Raw genomic sequence first — 27,005 nt, 5'->3', positions numbered from 1 at the left:
CGTGCTCTAGGTCAGTGCCTCTGATAACACCTTTTCTAACAGCTGAACCAGCCTATGGGCTCTTTTTGTTGTGTTCCTACCAGACAAGCCTCTGATGCTTGTCCAGGGAAGTCCTCAGGAGAGAAATGAATGAAAGCCAAATCCTCCCTGTGTGGGGGAATCATGAATAGAATGCCAGGTATTCTGGACACAGGGCCTGGAGAAGGAGCTAAAAACACCTTTGAGCAGCTCCAGTGCAAGGGTGAAGGCCGTGGGCAGCTCATCCTGCCGCAGGCACACACACTGACGTGAGGTACCCTAATAAATCATTCCTGTAAGAACAGGAGGAGTAGGAGACCAGTTCCTTACACCCACGTTCACCTTTTCATTTGACTGTGCAGGGAGCAACAGGCACTTTATGCTAATGTTTCCCAGAGCAGAAGAAATTTAAGCTGAACCTGCCCAGGGGGAGAGATCCATCCTTACAGCTCAGGGTGTGCATCACATTTCTGCTAGCTCAGTGTCCTCACTTACTTTTGCACATATGCCCCAATCTTAGAGAAGGTGACAAGCCCAAAAGTGGAGAAGAAATCTGCTTGCTTACCCCAGCCAGCAATGCAGCATTTTAGGATGTACTTTGGGACATAAACATTGAAAACTTTGACAAGAGCCAAGTAAAAGTGAACAGACTCCAGGCACATCCACGTGAAAGCTGCAAGAAGGAAATAGTGAAGGAGCACGGCCATGGTGATGCAGAGGCCTGGCTGGTTGAATGAGGACAGCCAGGAGTTGGTGAGGAAGACCATGTTCAGCATCAGCAGTGCAGCACAAAGGTTGAGCAGGATTTTTGAAGGGTTGTCTCTCCGCAGCTTCCTAAAAAGAAGGGGAAAGTCCACAAGGCTATCGCTGCATCATCCAGTGTAGAGCCATTCTATGATTCTGTGAAATTTAGGAACATAGAAGTTGCTGAACAGTTCAGATTGGTGCTTGTATTAAAGCATTGAGTGTTTGGGTCCTTCTAATTTTATCAGAGGTCAAAATATAGCAATTTTTATAATGTCAGCTCTCAATCTTCCCTCCCATGCATTACAGCATCAAATATTAGCAAACATTCTTATAGCTGCTGCAAATCCATTATTGCTAAAATATTAAAAGCCGTGTAAGAAGAAGGATCAGACTTACTCAAGGGTTAGATATGTCACCAGCGTTATTCCCAAAAAAAGGGAAGAAGCACCACATCCTACGTAGCTTATCACAGTTAATATGTGATCATGTGTGACATCTATTTCTGTCCGGGCCAAGTCCTGTGTTACAAGATAAAGAGTCACAGTTGTTTGCCACTACAGATTAAGAAAATTCCTTTACACATTTCCACACTGAAAAGAAATCATTTCCTGTTCTGCTTACTGCTACTTTTGGAGGGCTTCCATTAACATTTTTATGTGTTTCTTGTTGTACAGTCCTACAGAATATACAAACTAGTAAAAAATATGCAGTATTTAAAGTATCCAGCAACGAGTTGTTAAGCTAGAAAAGCTGTCCTTCAGAAAACACAAATTTAATAAGGATTCCAGGATCTTGACAAAATTATTCCTCTGGAGCTTGCTTTGTAGGAGAAACTATTTTGTTTCAGTGGCAGCTGCCATGCTTGTGAACTGCACAAATCTGCTAAATGTCTTGGAGAGTGGGAGGATCCTCCCTGTCCAGAAAGCATCCCCCTGCAAAATCAGCTAGCAGACTGGGCTCTGCTTCTCCACAGCTTCTGGAGGAAAGTTGAGAGAATTTTGTTGGTCCCTGACACAGTTTCTCTTCTATTTGGTGAAGCTTTGAACCTCAGACGAGTAACCCACATCTCTGATGTTGAATACTTGTAGCTGTGCTGATTACTAAAGTGGTAGTGAGGAGTGTGATCTTAAAATCAAACTGAATTCTCTTCATTTGAATGGGAACTTGAGCAAGTGTCCAAAATCTGAACCATCTCAATTCCTCCCTGTGAAGTCACACTTTTACTCCCGGAGAGGGTTTTTGCCTCTAGTGGAGCAGGGTGATGCTGACCTCTAGGGGAAGCATCCTAAGGCAAAGGTGGGGCCATACCCGATCCTGTGGGCTGTATCCTTGTGGGATTAGACAATTTTAATCTACTCAATTTGCTTAGAACTTGCCTATCACTTTGCCTTTGTTGCAGCCCATTCTCAGGCAGCCATCTCAGTTTATGACATTTTACTTTTAGAGGCAGTTTTCTCTGTATTACAGAGAAACAAGAGGTGATACATAAAGACATCTCCCACATCTGTATTAAACTTCACTTTCTGATGGAGCATAGATAAAACACTCCAAAAGATGTAATGTCATTAGTTGCCACTGGCAGGTAATAAATTTAACACAGTATTTCCAATGCGGTAAATAGCACATTAAGGTTGATTAAGTTACACTGCGAAGAAGTAAAAACTACATCTGTAAAATGAAATTGCCTTGAAGCAGGTGACATTTAGAGGACTTCATATCATTAAATTATTATAACTGTTATATTTGTTATTACTGAATTTGGCAAAATTGCAGATTATCTAACAGCTTGCATAGACATGAATCTCCCATCTCTCCCCCAAACTAAAGATGACTTTGTTTAGTGCCACGGGACTTTCTGGGAGATGATTCACAGAGTACTTACCAGTAGAACTCCAAAATGGGTAAGATGGTTACAAAAACAGATTGTGTAATTCATATCTGTATATTCCATTTCACACCCTGATGTATTCCAACCACCCAGTCCATCTGTGTTATAGAGAAAAAAGGATTTTTAAATGGAGTTAGTCATGCTCAGTCATTTATAGCTCTGCAGCATGCAGGGTTTGTGAAGATGAGCTCAAGTTAGTACAGATTGCAGGGTCATTTAGCAGCACACAAGTGAGATTTCACACAGGAACACATCTTCTGTAGTTGCCTGAGAATCTCAAAATTTGGATGAAAGCCTTTGGAGGAATGAAGAAATATTTAAAGTCATTTACATGTCTGCACACATAGAAAGCAAGAAGAACCTAGTGCTGGGCTAGGTTGTGCTGCAGGATGTGGAAACACAAAAAGAAAGACGTATGTACAGGGCAGAGGATTTGTTTAGGCAGAGTGTAGCACTGAAAAAGCCAGATCTTCTCTGGTAAGACTAAATTTATCACCCTATTTATGGGGAATATTCATATTCAGACATATTCAGAAGCTAAGCTTCTGATTTTAAAAAAATTATATTTTTGAACCCTAATAATTGCAGAACAAGCCTCTCCCACATGCTCTGAGTTAACCCAATACAAAGTCATCTCTCTGTGTCTGTTGAGGGCATGAGCCACATTCAAGGCCTGACCCCAATGAAGCCCCCACTGAGCTCCCTGAAGCAACTGTGAGAATTCATCAGACATTTCATTGCACTTCTGCTTTTTTGTAAGGCTAAGGCTTCTTACTGATATAATTGCAGCACTGTACTATGCCATACATAGATCCTCAGGGCTTACACTGATTACTGAGGTACCACCAACAACACAAAGCAGCAACACAGAAACAGGACATCCTCGAAGTCTCAAAGGTGTCACATCAAGGAGCCAAAGGCTGCTGGGGACAGAGCAAGCGTGGCAGCTCAGCAAACAGCACTTACTGTTCTTCCCAAAGTCCCAGAAGACACAGTGCACTGCTGCATTGCCCTGGAAGCAGAGAAGAGGAGGTTGTGACATTTATTCAGGACATCTCTACGCCCTCTGCACTTGCAGACGATGCCTCTTGCTCTGACTGGGGTGTGTAACTAAGGCTGCTGGGTTTGACTTCCCCTGCACTGCTTGACAGGAGAGCCCACTGCTCTCTGACTCTTGGCATGGTGGTGCTGCAGTGGGTCTGTGGGTCAGGGGCTGCTGGACACTGGGGCTTGGGGAGCCACGGGGATATTGTGCATCTCATCCGTGGCACTGAACCAGCAGAGTCCCGATTTTTGCCTCTCCCTTTACCAAGGGAAATCCTGGGAGCCAGTGATTTTCCCAGTTTTACCTGTATCTTTCAGTACCTTGTAGTCTTTTAAGGGCAGCAGAAAATCTGACAAATTGTCCAGCATAGACCAATTTCTGTGTCTAATCTCACTGGCTTCATGTGGTGTCTGAGATGTCACACCCCAACAACAACAACAAAAAAACCACACAAGAAACCTTTATTTTAGATTTTCAGTGATTCCTCTCTCTGAAACCAGGCAGGGAAGACACGTAAGAGCTGAACAGATGTAAATGGATATTCAATGCAATGTTCTCTCTTGGGGACATTCTAGTTTATTACTCATAATGCTGCAGCAAACTTTCCCAAGGCACAGATTCATTTACTTTTATTATTATTATATCATTAATAAAGTTTAATAAACCACAGAGTTTACAGGAAGCCAGCCTAACAGATAAGCTGTTAAGATGTGTGATCTGTAGACTGTCAAATATAATTAGGCAGAGAGCCAAAGACGTAGGTTTGGATGATAACTCATTAAATATTTAATTAAGATAATTTTAAAAGGTCGAGGGAAAAAATCTGAGAGATGCCAGATGGTCCGGTGGAGTAAAAATGACAGAAGAGAGGGGATATCTAGATAAAATGTCTGGGTATATATTTGCTAGAACTGAATGGAAAGAGCATATCTCCATAAAAGCAGCATTTCCAAGCTCTCATTAACTTGAACTTTAATCAAATTCATCTTATTGAATAATTTCGTTCTGCTCTGGGTTTGTAATGTATTCATGTGGAGGCTGGACCTTAAACATTGACAACCCAGAAATGCTAAGGTGAAACTCAGTCAACAAGTTTGACCATTTAAAATAAAACAGATTTCAGCTTTGAAACATAATTTTGAAACAAAACTAAGCAAAATAATCTTGAAAACATCTTTGCAAAGTCTTGGGGGTTTTTTAAGTTTACTTCTTTTGATGACTAAACCAATTTGCTTAATTCAGAGTGAAGATAAATCATTTCAGTCCTGCTATTTTTTAGCAAATAAGCTATTCCTTGAAAAAAAATTGTCCAGATTGTAACAAGACAACAAAGAAAGGGTCTTGTGCTGGTAAGCATGGCTTTAGAGCAGAGACACAAACTTTAGTAACCTGCAGGAATTTATAAACACCAAGATCTGTGTGGTCTGTCAATATTTGGGTTTTGAGGTAACATGGAGAGGTCAGGCAGTAAAGCGTTTCAAGCTTATTTTCCCTCTTCCCAGTTTACTGTAAGGGTGAGTGAAATCAGCTCTGCCTCACCTCATCCCTGAGGAAAGGAACACATCTTACCGTGTTCTGGTCTATGTGCTGAAGAGTGACAGTCACGGGCTCATTAAGATTCTGAATTGATGCATTTTCAACACTGGCACTCACAACGTAAGTGTTCAGCTTCTCCATCGTTAAACTGTCATCCTGCAGGAGAAAAACACATCCATGCAAAAAGAACCCAAGCTCTTCCTGGTCCCTTTTTTTTTTTTATTTTTTAAATTGTACTTCTTGGAAATGCTGATCAGCTAAACCCCATGGGATGCCTGATGTAAACTTGTTACTTCATTAGAAAATGTAGTTAGCTGCAATTCAGGGACAGTCTCCACATCAGCTGAAGCAGAACTGAGCCTCAGATGCATCAGCTGGATTGAGAAAGCTGTATAATTGTTTCAGTAGATTTAAACATCCAGTTGTACATCATTAAGCTCATTAGACAGTAGGCACGACTCTGAATGCTTCTTCTGTGGGAAAAGTATTGCTCTGTATGCACCACCATTCCAAAGAAATGTCTCCCTTTTAGGTTATACCCACCCCTCCTGGAGTAAAGAAAATATAATAACTACTAGAAGAATCCTAAATGCTGCACATCAGTGCTGCTGTTATTTTAATGGAGATATAAATCTTGAAGTTATTTGCATGTTTGTTATATCCTATGCATGGTCCTTAAGCAAGAGCTTACTATCAGAGGAAATTCAGGGTATGCTCTTTTCCTGCATAACAGAAGGATTAGAATAACATCAGCTACAGAAAATGAACAGAAAGTCCAAGGTCTACAGACACCTCTCAGAGCATCCTTGCTACAGAGAAGGTTTTGCTGCCTGAGTACATTTTCCCTGCATATTTCTCCATCAGGCTGATGCTAACTGTGCCTGGAACAGATGACACTGTTGGGATTTCTTTTGTAGGCACTGGGAACAGCTGAGCCCACTCCTGCTGTGTTTGGGTTTTCTGGGAGTCGTAGTTACCACAAAAAGTGAAGTAGTGCCAAAAAACTTAAACTGGATCTTTGAATGCTTGTCTGGGTCACAGTGCTCAATCCCGAGGAAGTTCTTCAGGGATTTTGGCAAAAACACTGAGGCCAAGGCATTTTTGAAAGGGTTTTCTTGCACATTGATCTGCAGGAGAGAGATGACATGCTCAGAGCTGCTGCCCTCGGGTCAAACACACAACAGGTCAGAAGAGCAGGAGGATTGTCTGGTTTACTCCATGATTCTGAGGTGATACTTTGCTCTCACCTGGAGATCCACACCTCTGTTGTAGGAGGTGATGCCAAAGGCCAGTCCTCCAAATGTGCTGGGATCTGGACGCAACACCAACAGAGCCAAGGAAGAGGTAATGACCGATGTATTTCTGTCTGTGTAAGTCACCTTGTAGCCAATCTCCTCGGTTGTCTGCAAGATACTTCAACAAAAGCAACAGGGAGGGAAAAAAATACATCTCTTGAAATGTTCTCCTTGCTTCAAAAGACACATCTGGGCCTGACTATCAGTGAGGTTTTTTCTAAGTAGACAGAATAGGCTGGAATGTAAAGGAAGCAGCAAATTAGGGTTGTTTAATACTCATGGGTATTAAGAGTCAGGGACAGCTCCGCATCTTGTTTGGCTCCCATAAGGCTATTCAGCAGTATGCAAGGAGGGATAAAACTCTACTGAAAATGTGAAAGACAGCTGTTCCCAGAACAGACTGAAGGAAAACCTTCCTGTCCTTTGGTCTGGCGTTACCTTCATGCACCATCAATCCCAGACACACCAGGACCCCTTTCAGCCACAGCTGCCCTAGAGCTGCAAAGCCTGGAGTTCAGCTTCCCCAAAATACCAACTCTATCTCCATTAAGGATCAAGAATAACATCCTTGTCCCTAAAACCTTACACTTCATGGGGGGAGAATTCAAAGCAATGGATATTTCCCTGAAAAACCCCACAGCTTATTTGAGAAGGCAGAGGTGGTGCATGCTGGCAGCTATCACACCCCCACTCCACACACTGCAGTGTGATAGGCTTGGAAGAGAGAGCACACAGCCCAAAGGATCACGAAGCTACCCAGTGCTTTCTCTCTGACAGATTTTCTAGGCTATTTTAGGCTACTCCTCCTTGCAGAGTTTGGAAAAGCAATGCCAAGTTGCCCACTGGAAACAACTGGGCTGTGGCATAGCCATGCTCCACCCAGAACTTCTAATTTAGCATTGCATAGCTGTGTTTGAAAAGTCTTTATCAGCACGGGTAGAGGGGTGACAGAGATTGGTGTCTCCAGGCTGCCCTGTCAACAGACCTCACTGCTGAGCCACAGACATCACCTGTGAGAGGAGGTGTCAGCTGGGCAGTCCCTGCTCTGCCTCCAGGTTTGGATGCCCACAGGGAACAACACTATGATGGTTCCGGTAAAAGCACCTTTGACAACGCAATAACCAATTTCTGCTGCTAAGAACCACAAACAAGTTTAAGATCCAAGTACAGAAATTGCTAAATCTCGTGGTTATATTTTAGTAGAGTGAATGAATTAGTTCCGTGGTGCCATTTCAGCTCAGGAACCCTGCTCTGAGCAAGTTATCTTACTTACCTATTGGTTATTTTTCTAATGTTCTGATCTTCTATTTCTTGCAGCAAAATATAGTCTAGTATAGACAATGCAGTCTCTGCAAGTGTCATGCTCACATCTGCAAGCTGTACAATATCAGAAATTTTACTTGCAATGATTTCTAATTCTTCCACATGCAGTGTTGCATCTGGCAAGAGGTATAAAATATGCTGTATAACATCTTGTGCATTCTCTGAAAAAAAAGGAAGCAGAGATGATTTATGTGGCATAGGTCTCTCTGGCTATACAGCTACATATCTCTATGTTAAATTCAGGAGTTAATTTAATTCTCCTCTCTTTCCATATGGTCATAGTGCTCCTGATCTATTATGAAATTATGTCCTAAGAACAAGTCAATAAGCCCTCAACGTGTCAATGAAACTGGCAAAACCTTCAAAGTAAAATCTAGATATCTCAGTTAAAGGAAGAAAATAGTGTCTTTTTCATACGAATGTTGTCACCTGCTTTTGGTTTATAAATACTATCTGTAAATAATATTTACCTTTAACTTTTGCCATGTTTACAAGCACCTGTGAGTTCCAAATTAGACAAGATCCTCCCCTCTCCCCAAATGCTGGTACAGTAGCAAAAGCAAATTCTGAATGGTAACATTTGAAAAAATGTATTTGCCATTCATCATCTCATCATCCTATTTTTTTATAGAAGCAGAGTTTTACACCCTGGGAGTCAGAGAGACTGTGTGCAGCTGCAGATATCTTTCAATGATCTACTATTTGATGCACTGCTGAGGAGGTGGATAAGCCATGGAATTGGGTTTGTTCACCATTCAAACAGCTTGCACTGTTTGGCATAGCTTAAAAAAGATATGACCATGTGGTAAATGTCTCCTTATCACTTACATGAACCACAGCACCAGCTTTTCAATTCCAGACACTGATTTGTGCTTCTTTGTATGAGATATTATGAACTACTTTGATGTGGTAACAGAGAGGGTATAAACAGGCAAAACCTTCCACATTATTCATTGGTTATTTGCTAGTTCTAAATCAAAGTGTAGGATTTGAGACAAATCTTCAAAGTGATAGCTAGAGAATTTTGAAGCACTTGCAAAATTCTTTGACATTTAAACGCCTTTAAGATGAGCAGGATGCACGTAAAATAATCTTATCTCTTCCCTTGTTCAGATGTAATAAGCATTATCTGAGTAAAACTATTTTACTGTGACTCACTGTGTCACTGAAGTATCTGGTGCCTTACCTTCTGTTATCTTGATATCCTGGAGGCCTAAAATATTATTTGGAAGTTTTTCCAGTAGTTTACATCTAGTCATGTTTGGTTTCTTCCAAAAAGCTTGCTCTAGTTCAATACTAATTGCACTGAAAAATTAAAACAATGTACATTGTTACAGAAAAATATAAATAATGATGTTCCTCATATTTCCCACTCAGGTAACTAAGAATATAATTCATTAGCCCAACATTATATGGACTTGCAAGTCAGATCTGACTTTAGCACTTTTTCAGCAGAGTGGGAGCAGAGCCCAAATGCCAGAGCCCTCTGAAATGCACCTTGGAGGGGAGGGAGCCGTGAAAAGATGGCACAAAATGCTACAGTGCTTGTGTTTCTCCTCCCTGCCCAAGCAGAAAGTCCTGAGGAGGCTGCAGGTGATGGGAGTGATGCCAGAGTCCCTCTTCCTGCAGCTCGTGCAGGAACAGCCCCGTGTCCTTTGCATCCTCCTTGGCACGGCACTGCCATGCCATGCCAGACTGCCACCTGGTTTACCATCACAAAGCCTGGTGCTGCCTCCTGTTTTTCATGGAGAAACAAAAACAAGATGATCTCATTGCTCACCAGCTCCTCTGAGCAGATTGCAGAGGGTTTTTCCTGCAGCTGACATCTACTTCGGAGGCTGGACTTGTTAGTGGCCAGGAATAATTCCCCTTGTACCTTGTGTGTGAAAAGCTTTCTGGGCAATCCATCAATGCTGAGGAGGAAATACATAAAAGCTCTTTAAAAAGATTTCATAGTCAAAAAGAAGTTCCCTCTGACACACAGGAATCCAACTGTTCTGTGGACCTCATTTCCTGATGGGAATGAGCTGTGATTTGCAGTCTGCATAGGAGTATTTTACGAGTTCACTATCTGCAAGAAAGTGTTTTGTTTAGATTTGTTTAGATATTTTGTCTCTTGTTCTACAGTCTTTTTCTCTTTTGTTTGACAAGGTCAGTTCTCAGGTACAGTGTTAATTTCCAGCATCACAAACCATATTCGATGACAGCACATCCTGCAGGCTTCTCTAATCTATCTGAAGGTGCTTTCACACTGCCCCTCATTATCCCATCAGTGTCTTTCCTCCAGGCTCGTAGTTTCATCATCTGCAACTGGTATTTTGTAAGTTGTCGGTATAAAATGTTGTTTAAATTTCAGATATGGTCTGTCAGCTCTTACCTCTGTCTTACTTCTGTATTTTAAAGAGCAGCAGAGATTATAACCAAACCAAGAAAGTTTTGTTTACCACCTGAGGTTTGGTCCAATATGCACAGATATTACACAAATGGCAGTGAGTTTGGTTTGAGTGTATGGCTTTGGTGTCCCTGGAGCACTGGCTACCAACAGGGGCTCCCAGATTTGTAGCTGAATCAGCCTGACCTTGCCTTCATTGCAAAGGTGCTCAGACCTGCCTTGGCACCAGGATTCAAGTTTACCTTACCTCCATTTGGCTGGAACACAAGTTATCTTGCTGCCACTACATGACGTTCTACAGCTTGTGCATCAGATGAGGTCAGTCTGGCTACTTGTTAAGGATATTTTCTAGCCTAAACTCTCCACAAAATTTAAATTTGATAAAACACTTACAGACAGATTTACAAAGCGTGTGATTTCCAATGAGGTTTTAGTGAAATAATACCTATTGATTTCACAGCCACATCTTCAGGTTTCACATATAAGGATAGTGGTCCCTCTTTGTATGTGTCATTCAACAGCTGTTTGATCCTGAGACTCAGCACTTCCTGTATTTCCAGAGATGTGGCCTTTAGAATTGCCTTGCAGAAGTAGCTACAAATAGAAGACACAAACAAGGATGCCATATTAGTAACGTTTCACAACATTTAAAGTTTGGAGTGAGCCAATCATAAAACCCTGTGTCCACACAGAGGTGGAAGACTCCATGGCTCCCTGGAAAACTGAGATTTAACTAACCCCTTTCTTGATCTCTGATGGATTCCAGCTTTTCCTCCTCAGAACAGCTATTGTGCTAAGTGACTGGGATTGCTGATTCCAAATGGTTTGGAAAGACAGTACCTCTCATTGAGTGGCTTCAGACACGGCAGAAAGAAGCCAAGGGTGGAGCACCTCAGTGGACCTCTGATTTAACTGAGGGCTAATGAGTGAGATTTCCTTAGGGTTGGGATGTTTCATATGTTTCCAATTCACTCCTGTCTCCACACAGTTGTCCCCCACTCCTCGAGGCCTTTCTAAACCATTTGCAACCCCTTGAAGGTGATGGGAACCCAGCTCCCCCTCCTCCTGGCCTGGAGTCAGAAGACAATCAGGATTTCCTACAGAAGAGGTGCTGGATTCATCCTGGTATCCCTTTGGGCACTGTCCACTTACTGGCCCCATTGAAGGACACTGCTCACAGCCTGCTCTTACAGTGCAGCACAAACCTCACAGCCTGCCATGGAAGCACTTTGAGCCTCCCAAGATTCAGGGTATGAGATGGAAACCTTGGATGCTCAAATGCATTTCCCCAAGCCAAGCATTACTCCATGTGTGGTTTTCTGGTCACTCTGAAGCTCAAACAGCCACGGAGGGGTATAATTCCTCCTCACCCTAAACATGAAATCAATATGAACTATGGAAACCCAGTTCACACAACTCTGGGTCTTACCTTTGTGACATCCGCTTTACCTTCCCCTTCAGGTCACATAGAGGGACACAGAAAGTTAGAAGCTGGTTAGAATCAACGGGCACAAATTGGATTTTAAGGAAAGCAATCAGCACAAACTCAATGTTCTCATTAAAATGGAGCCTGTAAGTGTTACTGGAACCTGACTCCATAGAACAGCCTTTGTTTCACAGTACTGCTAGAGGTCCATCAGGATGATTCAGTAATTTCAACAAAACACAATACTATCAGCATTTAGACCCTGCAACTACTATATCCCATATGCAGAGGATAAGAGAAAGTAATTATTTAAATCAGAAAATAGCAAATTACATACATGAGTCCTCTTATAGGCACCGCTTTGTAGATAATTACCCCTGCAAGCAAAAGAGAATAGAAAATATTCCACAGTAGCATATAAATATAACACTCCCCCCCTTCTGCCATCACCTAAAATAGCTTCTGACCACAATGAGCCAGACTTTGCAGCAGAGAAGTCATCTTGAATTCAGCATGGATGTATCTACAGAAATCACCAAGACCAACAGAGATGCACTCTGACAAAAAACTCTTCTTCCAGAATGGGACCCACCCTTCCCTTAGGGTTTTCCAAATTGGATTTACTCCATGTGAACAGTGCAATGGGTTAGTGTATTGTCATTTGTAAAGCAAGCAGTAACTGTAAAAGTCAGAGAAGTAGGAAGTCAAAATAGGCACAAAAGACAAAACTTCATGTCTGTACAAGTGATACTTCTACAACTTACTAAAATACTCTCTTAGCTGCTCACAGTTTGGGGATGAATACAGCTGGATTGGGCTAAAAAGTACGAAATAGGGGAGTCCTTTGCACTCACATGTAATCACTGAAATGAGGCTTCAGCAACACTAATGTGAGTGAACCCTGCAGGTACCAGCACTTTGCCCTACTTTCCATCTCTTGCAAGTACCAATTTCTCTGCTTTTTGAATAGCCAGGGTGACACCAGATACATCATCCCACTGGAGTCACCACTCACACACTGCAGAGGCAGCAAAGGTTTCATCTTGGTCACGAACCAATATAAATGGGCAAAGATGAGGTCTCAGATTGGAGCAGCTCCTTGCCCTGCATTGGGCAAGATACATATTTTCAGGTGAACGACCCCAGTGAACAAGGTGTGGGTGTCCAACATGCTGGAAGTTGTGCAGACCTGGGGGTTTAGTTTCCACCCTTGTCAAGGGCTGGTCAGTTGTGAAATGGGTATTTGGAATCTGGCTGCTAAAAGGACAGAGGGTCAAGGTGACACCACTACACAGCCAGAACCTTACCTGATTTTAAAGTTTGTCACAATGAATTCTTCTCCGCCAAAGATTATACTAAACTGGAAAAAAAAATGTTTTTATTAACTTGATTTATCAATACTTTTAGTAGAGCTGCTTGTAAATTTAGAATTGTCATCAAAATTCTAAATCCTGATTAACATACTTAGGAATTTTTGGAAAGTTTTAACACTTTTCCCTTCCTTCAGACTTTCATTTTATCCTGTTAAGAAAGCATTGGATAACATGATTCTGAAACACCACAATATTGTTACATTTCTGTGTTGTCCCAACAGTTTGCATTCTGTACACTGGGGTTGGACTAGATGACCTTTAGAGGTCTCTCCCAACCCAAACTATTCTATGATTCTGCCAGCTCTCCTCCTCATCTGATATTTGCCAAAAACACAGGAAAATGAGAAAAGCAAGCTACTCACCCAGTGTTCAAGAAGCTTCCTTGCATCATAGTAATCAGGAGCTCTCTTGGTGTTGTAGAAAAGAGAAAAGTTCATGTGAACGTTGAAGAAGGTGACTGGAAGGAGAGAACACAGGTGAAATGAATCCTGTATTTTGCACAGAAGGTGCCTGCTCCCCTTCCCATGTCCACATCCCTCTGCAGAGCCACAGCTGTTTTCCCATTCCCATGGTCACCAAAGCCCTCTGGGATATCCCAGACTGCAAGTGTCCAAGTTTAGATTACTGCTGCGTTGCTAGAAATTTTATTGAAGAGCTCAAGGGCCCAAACACATGGTCATGTCATCACAGCTTAACAACTGAGTTGTGGTTCATATCTGAGTGGGCACGATCTTGGCTTTTCCTGAGATCTGAGAGTGCACAGGAGAGACAGGAGCCTCTGCTGACATGGGACACCTTGCTAAGCAGCAGTGGCTTGAAAATGTGTCTGAGTCTTAGACTGTCACATCTACAGTGTCAATCAGTGTCAGTGATGACCACAACAGCATTTAAAATGTCGCTGTCGAACACTTACCTGGAATGACACCCTTGGTGCTACTGGTCGGAGGTAAAGGGGGCAGTGTAGGAGCTCTTGTTGATGATGCTTTCCTCAAACCTGCTGGAAAGAACAATAAAAGGCCTAAGAATTCATATTGGCAAAAGTGTAAGGAAGAGAATAGTCTAGGTGAGAGAGAGGTTTGAGTTCTTCAGCGAAGGTCATTGTAACAAGGAGCTGCTGTGGTTCCACAGACCTCTGCAGGATGAAGGCAAAAGGGAAAATACACCAACATGTTTGTTGTTTATTTTTTTTTTTTTAAATTTCTCCAGAGGTAACTACAGCATAACAAGGTAGAAAACAGGATTTGCAGGGTTTAGATCCCAGGGAAGACCAGAGCTTATGTGCCATTATCTTTTTTCAATTCCTGTGTTGAAGGGCGGTTTTCTGTGTTCCCTTCTTGCCTGTGTAAGCTGTGCCAGCCTTCAGAGAAAGGCATTGGTCACACACTGAGTGCTAAAGGAGTAACATGCAGTAATGCCTGTGAGAGGAACACTGATATTCATGGTCTCTGGCTGAATGATAACCTGGCATAATGATTCCCATCATAAATGCTGGCCATCCTGTTTGTTGTTTTCAAAGTAAAGAATTCCAAGAATTCATTTGTAGCTAATTTTCCTTGAAGTGAATCACCTTGTCAAGCCAGATTTGACTTTTCATTTCACATGCAATCTGCCACATCACTAGGCAGACAGGGACAAAACAGGTGATGTTTGTCACATGTACTACAGAAAATTGCAGTGAACTGAATCACTGTGTAACATTACAAGCTTTGGTGCTGAAAGAAAAGCAGGATCACAACATTTTGCCCTAGAAGTACCATTTCCTTGCTAGGCTGGTAATTTGTGTTTTTTACTTCACTTGAATGACTGTCAGAGACTTGACATTCTAGCTCTGACTAAGAGAAATAAACTTAACATATGAATGCAAAGCCAAATGTCTGTGAATAAGGAGTGTGGTCAGAAATAAGCAGGATAAGACCATGCTTCATAAAACATTGTTTTTCTCAACAGTAGTTCAAGGTAAGGAGAGTCACCCATGCTTGAAATATAACAGCCCATCTCTGACTCACTCAAATCAGTGGCAATATATCCATGGACAATAATAGAAACAACTTGAAGTCTCCTATTTTTATCCTAAATGACTTCAAATTATCTTGTGAAGTTCAAAGGACATCCAAAGTCAAAAGCCCCTTCTGAGCAGGCACCCTACAGTACACAAGCTTCTGCTTCCTGGACACACAATTGATTTTCCACTTTGCACTAAGTGACAGGCTGTGAACTCAGCACAGAGTCAAACTGAAACAAGGGGACAATAAAGTGACTGAAGTCCAGCTCTGAGTTGTCTCTCCAAGGTTGGCTCTTGCGGAATAAGCTCAGACCTTTCGGTTTTCAGCTCAGACCCCTCAGTCTTCAGCTCAGACCTTCAGCCTCCAAATGCTCCTCTGAGGTACCAGTCTGTGTTTTGGTGTCACCTCATGATCTAGGAGATGATGGCTTCAGCCCCTGTGGTTTCCTCAGCAGAGGTAACGTGCTCAGGGCTGGTGGAGAGCTGAGGCAGGAGGCTCCCCCACGTCTGGAGACAGAAGGATGGGGAACAGGAAAGATGCACCAGCTGTTCCAAAGATCAAACTGTCCAGCGACCTGCTTTGGTGGAGCACAGTCCCTGTTGCTGCCAGGCGTGCAGAAAGCTGTAAAAATAGCAAGCCTGCTTTTCCCATGCTTGATGAATCTTAGGTTTGCCTTTGGACATCCCTCCTCTTTACTCAGCCTTTTGCATCTGAGATAGTAGTAAACTTTGGGAATCAGAGACCTAATCTACTTTGTTTTACTTTTCCATAAAAACACTAGCAAGTCCAGGAGCAAGCCACCACATTGCCATTTCAAATCCATTGCCTGCAGTAGGTCAGAAATATGGCCTGACATAATGGGCATTTGCTGATTCTTTATTTGGAAAAAGATCCTCAGGCTTAGTTCACTGAGCTGCAAGACAGACCTTGGTGTTCCATGCACAGAGCTCTTACCAACACTAACACTGTTTGGCAGACAAGAGGCCAGAAGCATCTACTGAATTGAAAGCCCTAGAGACAAAGGAAACCAACTCCTCAAAAGAAAACAGAGGAACCTGGAGCTAAGGGGATGTGCTTTTTCCTCCAGCATGTGTGCACAAGCACATACTACCATGAGAATACCCTGACAGCAAAACCCAGAGGACCTGGCCGTCAGTGCTGGAGAGAGGCAGATATTCCAGCATTCCCAGGGACTTTAATTCCACAGCTTAGACTTCCAATGGAAACCTGTATGCCTCCCTGTGGTGTGAAGCTGCAGAGATGGTTTTGTGAGCCCCAGTGTAATGTTACAAATAATGTGTGCCTCTTTTCAAACTGACATTAAATGAGTGTCTTGTTATAAGCTTTTTTTAAGAACCGCTGCCACAGAGGAAGTGTGATGAGAACACAGAAGGGCCAATGCTGTATAGACACAACCTACCAGTGGAATAAATATTTCTTTCCTACAGAACTATGAGCATGATGTTTTGCTATGATTTATCAAGCCATATCCCAAACTGTTTGAACATCTGGGGCTTAACTTGTCCCCCTGACTGCTGCAGATCCTCTCCAGGCTGGAGGAATCTGCACAGAGCTGTGTGATTACAGGCTTCTGTTCTTGTTGTTATCAGTGTAATGTTTCAAAAAATATTGCACAGGGGTGATATATGATAGCATCCAGAGTCAGGCAGGATGAATCAGAAAAATCCGCTAGGGAAAAAAAAACAAAACAAAATAAACCAGAAAAAGATCCAAACAAAACCCCAAACCCATTCTGATCAGGGATGTAACTCAGAATGATGTTTCAACCTCCTGACAAATGAAGCATAATTACAACTGCACGGATTACAATTTATGTCTTTCTCCTTCTCATTATCACCTGAAGAAAAAAGAAATCTGTTTATTCTCACATGTCAGGGATCATTACCAGCAAGCAGGTGTGGGACTGGCCACCTGCATCCCATAACTTCATTTGCTTTAATTAATAGCTTGCTTTAATTAATATTCCATTCACGAAACGAGGACTAAGGCATGATGACAGATGAGATCTGAAGCTACAAGAATACTGTGCCACTGATTTTTTTAAGTCCTAGCCAAGGATTTTAATTCGATAATTTAATAAAAGGTTTATTTGGCAACCTGTAAATATGTATGGTTTCCAATAGACAAGCAGCGGAAATTAGACTAGCCAATAAGAAAACTGCAATAAATATATTTCTATATTATTAGCAGTCATTTTCAGATTTTGAATATTCATCCCTTTCCAGGATTATTTAAAATCAAGAAGAAAATCAGAAAGCAGTGTGTGGGTGAGGCAGGGGGAGGAAGAGATGAAGACTGAGTCAGTGAGAGAATGAGAACACACTTTTACTTCTACACTTTTAGCAAAGACCCAGCTGAGCTGGAAAAACAAAGGATTATCTTAAAGATCTCTGGGAAAAAAGCGAAGGCAGAACAATAACTTTACTTCTACCATCAAGCAAAGCCAATGCAATTGCTACAATAATTATAGCACTTAGAAAAGCCAACACACCTTCTTAAGGTTCCCTCTGCCTATGTTCATGTGAGAAGTTTCACTCACTTTGCCTAAATGAGCCCTGGCTTCCCAAAGATGATGTGGAATTTCCAAAACAAAGCAGGCTGCCCAACTGCACATCACAACTGCATAACCAAGCAATGCAACATAAAACATCCATAAACAACACATATAAACACAGGAGGTAAACCTTGCAGCTAGAGAACGTTGTTGGGCATAAGTAACAATCTCAGATATGACACTGGTATTGGCATGGCACTTCCTTATGACATTTCATTACATAGCCACACTTTGGCACAACTGCTTCCTACATGGATGCTTCAGATTGTCTCACGTAGACTCAATGTGTATGACCCCATATGGACAATCCACATGAAGTAGAGCCAGGTGCAGCTTCCCCTGTCTGACAGATGGGACATCAATCTCAATACGTGTTTACACTGCTCACTGTTATCCCTACCTCGTGTATCATCAGCATGCCCCTGTGCTACAGCTCGCTCGTGAATTCCAGTTAATTAAAGTAAGGAGTAGATTTATAGTGGAAGCAAAGGCCTTGCCAGGATCTGACACACGACGGATTCTCAAACATGATTAGGTTTTAATAACATCTCTGTTACTTCCCAACAGTCATCTTGGTCATTGTTCTTAGCAAGATGTCAGACTGTAGTAACCCTCCTCCCAGAGTGGATCACAGAGTGGATCCAGCGGTTCATGGCATCATAGGTGAAAGAAGCCTCGGTGCCAGTTGGTATAGTCCATCACTTGTGAGACTTGCTGCTGTCTCTCTTTGCTGATAACCTTTGAATATTTGGGCCAACGTTTTGCAGACTGAATGTCCTATTCAGGCTGCACTGGAGAATCCTAACTGGAGAAAATCACCTGGTTCTTGAGGACTATTTAGAGGGCAAGAATGCTTTGACCATTGAAAGCCTTTCTCTACATGCTTTGTCCCACTAAAAAGATGCTCAAATTCATCCAGGTTATTTTTCTTGAAAAATGAAAGCCTGGGAACACTGAATGGAGGCTTTGATCTTACGGGGATTTCAGAGGCAGATCTTGTCCCTGCCAGCTTTACCTCATCCACAACCTCTGAATCAAGAAGAGCCTGCGTGGGGTGAGCAGGCAATGTCATAAGCACGGCCACAGCTCTGCCCACCCTGGTCTCCATCTCAGCAGCAGTGACTCAGAGGGCATTAGACAACCCTGAGCAGTGGAGGGTTCCCCACTCCAAGTGTGATCCCCAGCCACATACAAGCCCCAAGAAGACAAAACACCGCAGACTCACCACAGCGCAGGTGATGGTCCATGATGGGGGGGACGCTGCTCAAGTTCCAGAACTGCTCCTTCCAGCTGACAGTGCTGCCCATGGCACAGCCCAGCAGCTCCTCCTGACCCAGCACACGGTCCCACAGCTGGAAGTAGTACAAGCTGCCGATGAAGCTGTTGCTGACCCTGACGATGAAGCCATCCCTTCTCTTGTGCAGGTGGCCCAGCACCAGGCTGCCGTTGGGTTTCAGGCACCCTGCACCGCCCAGGGCTTCGCTGTGCACGAGGTTCCCATTGCAGTAGACCTCCAGCAGCTGTTTCCTGCTGTCCCACAAGCAGCACACACTGTACCACACAAAAAGGGCCAGGTTGATCTCAATGTCTCGTCTGGTGCCAAAAAGATACAGTCTCAGGTGCTTGTTTTCTCCAGAGAGCCCGAGTTCTAAGTCACTGATGTCAGTGGAGGTAGTGTTAGTGTCATAGGAAAATGCTGCCCACGAGCTGACATTGGCAGTCCGGTTTAGGTCAATGCACACCGTGAACTGACAGAGCTGAGGGATGCTGAAGTTGACCAGGGACACATATTTATCATTTCTTCCCAGTAGATCCAGTCGTTCTCCATGCAGATCCTGTGTTTCTGCAAGCAAACAGCATTGGGAAAGAGTAAAGAAGGAAAATGAAGTGTCACTTCCAAAGAAAAAGCTGCCATATGGACTCATTTGGGTTCCTCCCTGAATGATGATTTTAAAAATTAAAACTTTCTTCTATTTCTAGTTTCTGCTGCCTTTGAAATTTAATTGAGACCACCCACACTACCAGTAAAGAGAACATGAGTTTAACTTTGCAAAGGAAAAGTTGAAGTCCTCAAGACATGCCAAATAGGAATCAACACAGAGTTCAGGTGTAGGGTCCACGTTCTCCAAGCCCCATACAACTTGAACACAGCCTTGAACACTTCCAGGGATGGGGCATCCACAGATTCTCTGGGCAACCTGTTCCAGTGCCTCACCACCCTAAGAATGAAGAATTTTTTTCTAGTATCTAATCTAAATCAAACCTCCTTCAGCTTAAAGCCTCATGAAATCCATGGCCAGTGCTGGCACTGTAGAGGATCTGTGGCAGAGTTTTAGGGGACGTAGAGAGGTGTGCGTAGCTACTCAGTTACCACTCAAGCAGTGAGTAATTCATTACAGCACACGAAAATGCAGCAGCCATCTTCAGCCATACTTGCCAGCAGCTGCAGGGCCCAAAAGGGTAAGAAGTCAATTGCTGTGGGTTTGTCCAACATAGGAAAATTCCTGTGGGATGTACAGCTGGCAGGACTGCCACCTATTCCACAAAAGACCAGTGCACCATTGCACCTCAGAAGAGACATGATAGGGAACCACCTTTTCAGGGGTCAGGCCTTTCAGTGCCTCATAGCAGACAGATTTTCTCAGCTAAAACTGAGAGAAAGTGGATACATTTGTAAAGAACTAAACAGTAATTCAGTCTTTTTATTATGGAAACTTTCCTTGGTTTTCCTCGACTGCCCTGTGTGCTTGAAGTGACCCCAGTAGTAGAGGGTGCATTTTGGAAGGAAGAGTTATCTCTGTGCCCTGTATTGTTCTTGAGTCCTGTTGGTTCTATCTTGGTTCTGTCTTGATTCTGTCAGTAGCTTTGGGCTTTTCCAAGGATACCGTGGAGCGAATGCACAGCTCTTATTTTATAGTGACTGAAGTAAAACTAGAAATAAACTATACAGAAATGCAGGAATATACACGGGAGGAAAAACAGTGAATGATGACAAAATCAAGAGGCTTTTTACCTCCAAACGTGGATAATAATTGTGATGCAACCAAAACCAGACATTTCACTCCTTGCTGTATTTTCTCATTTGTACGCACTCATCTGCTGAACCAGCACCCCAGGAGAGGGTGTGCTTTACCTCCAGACTTGTATGTCTCTGGCCAGCATGTGCTCAGGGATAGACAGGGACCTCAGTATGAGTTGCATGGACAAGGGAGAGGTCCAGAGCAAGAATAAGTGCTGCTCTGGGGCAGAACAAGAGGAAAGTGGGCTCCTGTATGGATACACTGTGTGTACACAGACCAGGACACCATCAGACGTCCCCTGGGTGGGGGGATGCCCAAAGCCCACTGGCAGTGGGATTAACCATCCCTATGGTTAATTCTAAGGGAAATTACTGTACCTGCCAGGAAGAAAAGATGAGCAGCAACCACCAAGATGTAAAGAGCCTTGTCAGCAGAGTGCTGTCCAGGGCCACACAGGAACTTCATTTTTTGTGTGCGTTCTGAAAGAAAGATGTTGGTGAGCACCCCTTTCCTGCACACTTGCCTAAGAAATTCACACTGCTCCTGCAATTTGCTGGAATGGTATTCACAGCACAGGAGCCCAGAAGTCCCTGCTCCTCATGACTGAGCTGAGTCACTATATCAGTCCTCTCAGTAAAGGTCACAGCCTCACAAACCTGCTGGTTTCTGCTGGTTTCTAAAAAAGATGAGGTTTACACAACTACACTGTGGATGTTTTGTTCATCTTTCACAACTCTGCAAACATTTTGTTCATTTGTCACAACTCTGCAAACCTGTTAGCAACTTCCAACCTGCTTTGACAAAAAGAGACCACATCTGAAGTGGTGAAGTTCCCAAAAACGTAGGGAAAACAAGTTATAAAAGAAAGCACTGCCAGTGCCTGTCAGCTGGATGTGCTGACCCATGGTTATACCCACTGACTCTGTGGGATTGTAGACCATGGAGCAGCAGACAGGGCAAGAGGTACATGGAGAAACAGGACACAAGCAAGGCTGCTTACACACAGCACAGCTGAAAAAAAATATTTATTCTCACCCCTGGGCTCTGTCTACAAACAAATTTTCATCATTTTAATTGAGTCCTGGGGACATGGGGAAGGGCTAGTTCCAGTATAAGCATACACTGAACACTTAAAGCAAAATCCAAATATGCCTCTCTAAACTGAAAGGAGTTTATTCTACTATGTGCTTCAGTCTGACTAAAGTTGCTTCCTAAATGACTGCAGTTAAACCAGAGCAATGGAATGGACAGGCAGCCTCGATGCCTGAGAGCCCTAGAATTGCTCCCCGTGTCCTGCATGCTCCCCCTGGTGCTCTGTCCTCTACTCACTTTACTAGGCACAGAGGGAAGGGATTATTCTTGGTTTAGGACCACATTGGATTAAATCTTCAGCTAGTAATGAGTTACATAAAATGGCTGTGAGGGATGAACTAGATTGTCAGATAGTCTAAGCTGGCCAAGTTCATTCAGTGGAGTCCCTTGTCTTCACATGAGACAGAACCCTCACCTGGGGCTCCCCACGACACCCTGACCACTGACAAAATGAAAATTGTCCCTTTGCATTCAGACAAATAACATAAACAATAGAAAATTATAACCCCCCCTGAGCTAATAACAGCTGTCTCCATTTCCTTTAAAAACTGCACTTTATAAAACGTACAAGGTTAGGAAATGTCATTCAGGTTTCCATTTACTGCTCTGACAACAAATCACTTCTCTCAGGCTTCTCCTTTATTATTCCAGCAATTATTTTCTGACTTTTGCAGTAACACTTAAGGAAAAAAGCATTATGCTCCCAGCCCATAGTACATAAATAGGACTTCTTATATATTTTCCTACTTTCTCCTAAAAACATCATAGTTATTTAAAGGTGTTGCTCAACTCAAAAACTCACCTCCCTGTGTAGCACAGAAATCAAGGTAGATTTTTGCTCCACACCGTTTCTTCTGTCAGGTGCCAAAAGACCAGTGAAGAGGATATGAAGTGAAAATCAGGTGGGAGGTTGCGATGTTTTCAGTGGGTCAGGAAATTAAGAAAAAATTATTTCTGTTCTGAAACCACATTTCTTAAGTCCTGAAAAGTCTGCTGTGATAACAAATCTCTGCTCCCAACGTCCTCTTTTATTACTCCAGCAATGATTTGTTGACTTTTGCAATAACATTTAAGAAACAAATCATTACACTCCCAGCCAGTGGCACGTCACAGGGTCATATTCAGTTTTGTCCAGAGCAAAGTCCAGAACAGGAAGTGTTATAAAACACGAATTAGAAAGAAACAATGGAACTGAAGAGATCCCCTTGTTTCTGATTCAAAAGTGACTGAATTACAGAACATCAGGTGTAATTTCCCCACAACAGCTCTCTAGCCTCTGATTGTATGTAGCACTATAATGTAGAGATCAACATCTGTATCTTTCTTCCCTCCTGCAAGATACTAACTAGACAAGTTCAAAAAATATTAATTATTGATTGCTGCCGAGAAAGAGTGAGATCAAGGAGTGAGTGGCCTCAGGGAAGGACAGTCCTGCATGAATGTCACTTTGGCCAGCCAGAGGTTAAGTCTTGAATTTTCTGAGTTTGTTCCAGAGGGACAAGATGGGCCCGGGGAGCTTGCAGCTGTCTCCTGCAAGAGTGTGATCTTGAATGTTTTGGCAGTGACTCCCAGCAGTTCAACTGCCTTACTGGATCTGATAGGGACAGAGATAAGAGGAAGCAGGGAGAGCGTGAAGCTCCCAAGGCTGCTGAGCACTGCATCCTGCTCCTCCAGACACAGTCTCCAAACAGGATGGAAATGTCCCTCTCTTCTGCTTTCCTACAAAATCTATTTATTCATCTTCACCTTCTTTCTGACAAATCCATCTCCTCCTCTTGGTTTTCCCCATATAAGTGCCCCAGACTCAAAGTTTGTCCCCAAAAAACTATGACAGCATCCCTTGGCCAAACTGCTCCCTATCTCAGGAGCTCCTCTCCTGCCTTGCCTTCTCCCTGTGCACCAGCACAAACCCTTGTTGGCTACAGCCAAGTAGCCATGGCTGAGACCCCTCCTGCCATCCACCCACCTCAGCCAGCAGGTTTTGGTCTCCTTTTCTTATGGCCATGAAAATCGCTAGGCATGCACTGTGTGTCTCACCATATCCATGCTGCATAGCTTCTAACATTCACATAAGCTCTTGCGTGGAGCTTTCTGAAACAGGGACTGTGCAGGACTTCCCAAGGATTTCCATTTCCCACATCTTCTTTTATCTGTTTCCATGTTTATCAGTTTACTTTGATGTTTGTAAATATTCAGCACAAGTTGTTTATCAGCTTCATTAGAGAGGATTGCAAAGGGTCTGGAACACCGTGCGAGGGCACCTCCTCTCTCACACTGAGTCACAAGCAGAGCCTGATGGAATAACCGGCATCCTGCCTCCATGACTGGCCAAAACTTTTCTGGCAAGATTTAAAAGAGGACCCTTAGGACTCAGAGCAGGAAAAGACTGTGATTGAGGAGTACAATGAAATGAAGAGAAGCAGAGAGTGAAGACAGAACACATTCAGGCTCACTAGGGCCATTCAGATAAAAAGAAATTTTGCTTTACATTGGATGAGTGAAGATTTTTTGCCGGGAGGTTGCTATGGCGACTTTTCAGCTCTCCCAAACCTCCTCATACTGTAATTACATCTCAAAGCCTAGGAGCTGGGAATCTTTGATTCTGTGGAGGAAGAATGTGGGTGGTTGACTCTTCAGGATGTTTGTCAACCAGACATTTTTATTCTAAAACAAAACAAAAAGATTCATACACTTGTGCCTTTGACAGCTGCTTACAGTTTCTATGAACCCTTCTGGCCTCACTGGTTGCCATCCTCCAAGACCACCTTGAATAATTTTTAACTAAGAGGCTCCCTTTTCAGAACACCTCCATCCTGCAAAGGTTATTTAGGGGATGTTTATCTCCCAGTTGGGCTGAGCTTTCTTTATACCACTGCACATTTCAATTTGGTCCCTGAACTAAAAAGTGCATAATGACATGAGTATTTTCCAATTTCCTCAGCTTTTGTTATTTACTTCAGTTTTCACTGACTGAGTACTGAAAGCACAGAGGCTGTGCAAATATTATCCCCATTTTCTAGTCAACAGACTTACCCAGTCCTGCACAGCTCCCCTGAGATAACACACCATTAAAAAAGAGTTAAGGCCCCAAATACATATCCTTTGAATCAGAAACAATCAGAACACTGTTGTGCAAAATAAACAGTATAAAATATTGAACAGCAAAGGGACCCAATATTATGTTTCAACACACAATTGTAATTGGTTTTATTCAAAACAGAAGCATAAGGTGCCTTGCACGGTCACACAGCACAGAGACCTGGCTGCACAGGGCAGCTGGCTGAGCAGAGGGAGGGCTGGAACTGCCCTCCAGACACCAACCTGTAAATATCATCATAAAATCATGATAAAAATATCATTTACAGATCATAAATCCTAAAGTTGCAAATTTTATTGTAAAATATTACATTAGTTCACTAAATAAGGGCAGGTAAAGATAGCAGGGTGTTTATCTTCTCTTTTAAAAACCTTGAAAGGTGAAAACATCTGGCATTATTTTCTGAGACAGCTGGAAACTAGCCCATACAAATTTCTAGGTTATAAATTGATTTCAATACAAACTTGACTTTTTATCATTCTTCTTTAATTTCAAAGCTAGGAGAAAATCTTTTTGACCGTGAGTTGTTGAAGCTTGTAGTGAGTATTTTAGAAAACTGGGTAAAATCCACCTGAAGTTGTAGGCATTCAAGAAATACAAACTTCAAGAATATAACCACACCTTCAGATTTACTGAGGTCCTGTGCTCCAGGATGATTCTAGCATGTTCTTTCAAAACGTCCTAAGCGGGAATCAAAATATCCCAGTGGAGCTCTCTGGGCATGGGCTTTTGAGTGTCTGTGTGTCCAGCCCTCCCTGGGCTGAGTTGTCTGTGTTTGCATCCAGCTGTTCACTCGCTGAGACGCTTCTACCACTCTGCTCACCAGGTTCTCCAGCTGGAGCCTGGGGCACAGCGTGCAGCTGCCTACACTCACCACCTCAGGAGCAGGACCTGTTTGCTCTTAGCAGCCCTTAATTTTTTCTCCATGACTGCAAAAGACACAGTTGTAAAAACTGGGCATGGGCATCTGTTTTGCAGCTATTCTTAACCTCACTCCACCTCCCAGTTCCCCTGGGAATGGGATCTCCAGCTAGTGTCCTTTCCAGATATTAATGCCTGGTGGCCACAGCACACTGCATCTTGTGTCAGGTTCTTGATGGCTCCCTGTCAGCTGAAGTGGCTCAGTCCTGGCCTTTCCTGACAAAAATACTGTTTTACCCCCAAGGATCAAGTCTCATCAACATTTCTCACAGCAAATGAAGCAGAGAACCTTCTCCATAACCCACGAATCTCTCAGCAGCACCTAACAGGTGGTTCATTGATCCAGCTACTGCTGTTACAGCCACTGCACATAATTGCTACTTCCATGGAACACACATACACTCCACTCACTGCCTTAATGGCCCCAGAGTGGCTGCAGCATGGAGATGGACACAAATTGAAATGTCAGTCTCATAACTGATTTTATTGGTAGCATCACCTCTTCGTCCTCTGCAATTATGGATTAGGAAGATTTCTTGGAATTAATTGGATGTTAAATTACTTTGGAACAGGTCCTTTATGGCTTGAGGGGTTAACATTGTATTAGACTCATGTTGTGGGGCGTTGAATTAATCAAAGAGAAAAGAGAAGGAAAGCTGAGATAGATATGAGGGGCTGTGATGGGAGTTTTAAAGACTGAGAGACAGATTTGTGGAAAAACTTGCGTGAAATGAAAAGATAGATTCTAAAATGATCTGTTTAAATCTGGCTCTTCTGCACAACATGGTACAATTACAGACACCTGGTCTGTTCTGAGAGCTCTCAGCTGCACTGCTCTGCACGAGCAGATTTACCGTGATTCTGTCTGCAGCACAGGGCAAAGCAGAAGTCCCAAGCACATCCAAAGGACTAATGTGAGTTCTCCAATAGGGGCTCTGATCAAATCCCTCCACCTCTGTCCCAGCACTGTTCACTATTGAAGTGCTTAACTGCATTTAGCTGCTCCTGATGAAGTCCAGCTTTGCCTGAGGTGCTTCCCCCACTCCGCAGGAGAATGGGATGCTCGCAGACACACAAACAGGCTGGCCTGAGGAGTGGACTGACAGGCACAGGGATTTGAACTTGGCGATGTGGGGGGAATATTCCCCACTTCCCCTGACTTCCTCAGTTTTCCCCACTGGAATCTCAATCCCAGGAGTCTGCCTAGTAGGAGACAAGAAGCAGCAGTGTCTCTTTCTGCTGCAGAAGAAACTT

The 27,005-nt window shown here is 43.1% G+C and overlaps 1 protein-coding gene and 1 long non-coding RNA gene across 2 annotated transcripts; both read right to left on the bottom strand.

Moving 5' to 3' along the window:
- Nucleotides 1–385: 385 nt before the first annotated feature.
- Nucleotides 386–11,680, bottom strand: ADGRG4 (adhesion G protein-coupled receptor G4). The gene is made up of 12 exons (XM_027899974.1): nt 11,674–11,680; nt 10,690–10,838; nt 9,633–9,765; nt 9,039–9,157; nt 7,803–8,013; nt 6,482–6,647; nt 6,212–6,361; nt 5,268–5,390; nt 3,620–3,665; nt 2,648–2,751; nt 1,162–1,283; nt 386–852 (listed from the first exon to the last, which is right to left on the bottom strand). Exons 3-12 carry the CDS (start codon nt 9,758–9,760, stop codon nt 510–512), a joined length of 1,512 nt encoding a protein of 503 aa, XP_027755775.1. The 5' UTR covers nt 9,761–9,765; nt 10,690–10,838; nt 11,674–11,680; the 3' UTR covers nt 386–509.
- A 334-nt stretch (nt 11,681–12,014) lies between these two features.
- LOC114065819 lies at nt 12,015–13,453 on the bottom strand. Its single transcript, XR_003573053.1, has 3 exons — nt 13,406–13,453; nt 12,978–13,030; nt 12,015–12,047 (listed from the first exon to the last, which is right to left on the bottom strand). It is a non-coding gene; the product is annotated as an uncharacterized LOC114065819 (long non-coding RNA).
- Between the last annotated feature and the right edge of the window lie 13,552 nt (nt 13,454–27,005).

The sequence above is a fragment of the Empidonax traillii genome, unplaced genomic scaffold, assembly GCF_003031625.1.
Source record: "Empidonax traillii isolate 1590-97213 ecotype Southwest subspecies unplaced genomic scaffold, ASM303162v1 scaffold20:size5563877, whole genome shotgun sequence".
Taxonomy (NCBI): Eukaryota; Metazoa; Chordata; class Aves; order Passeriformes; family Tyrannidae; genus Empidonax; species Empidonax traillii.
The sequence above is the reverse complement of the archived record's forward strand: the minus strand, read 5'-3'. Positions and strand labels throughout refer to the sequence as shown.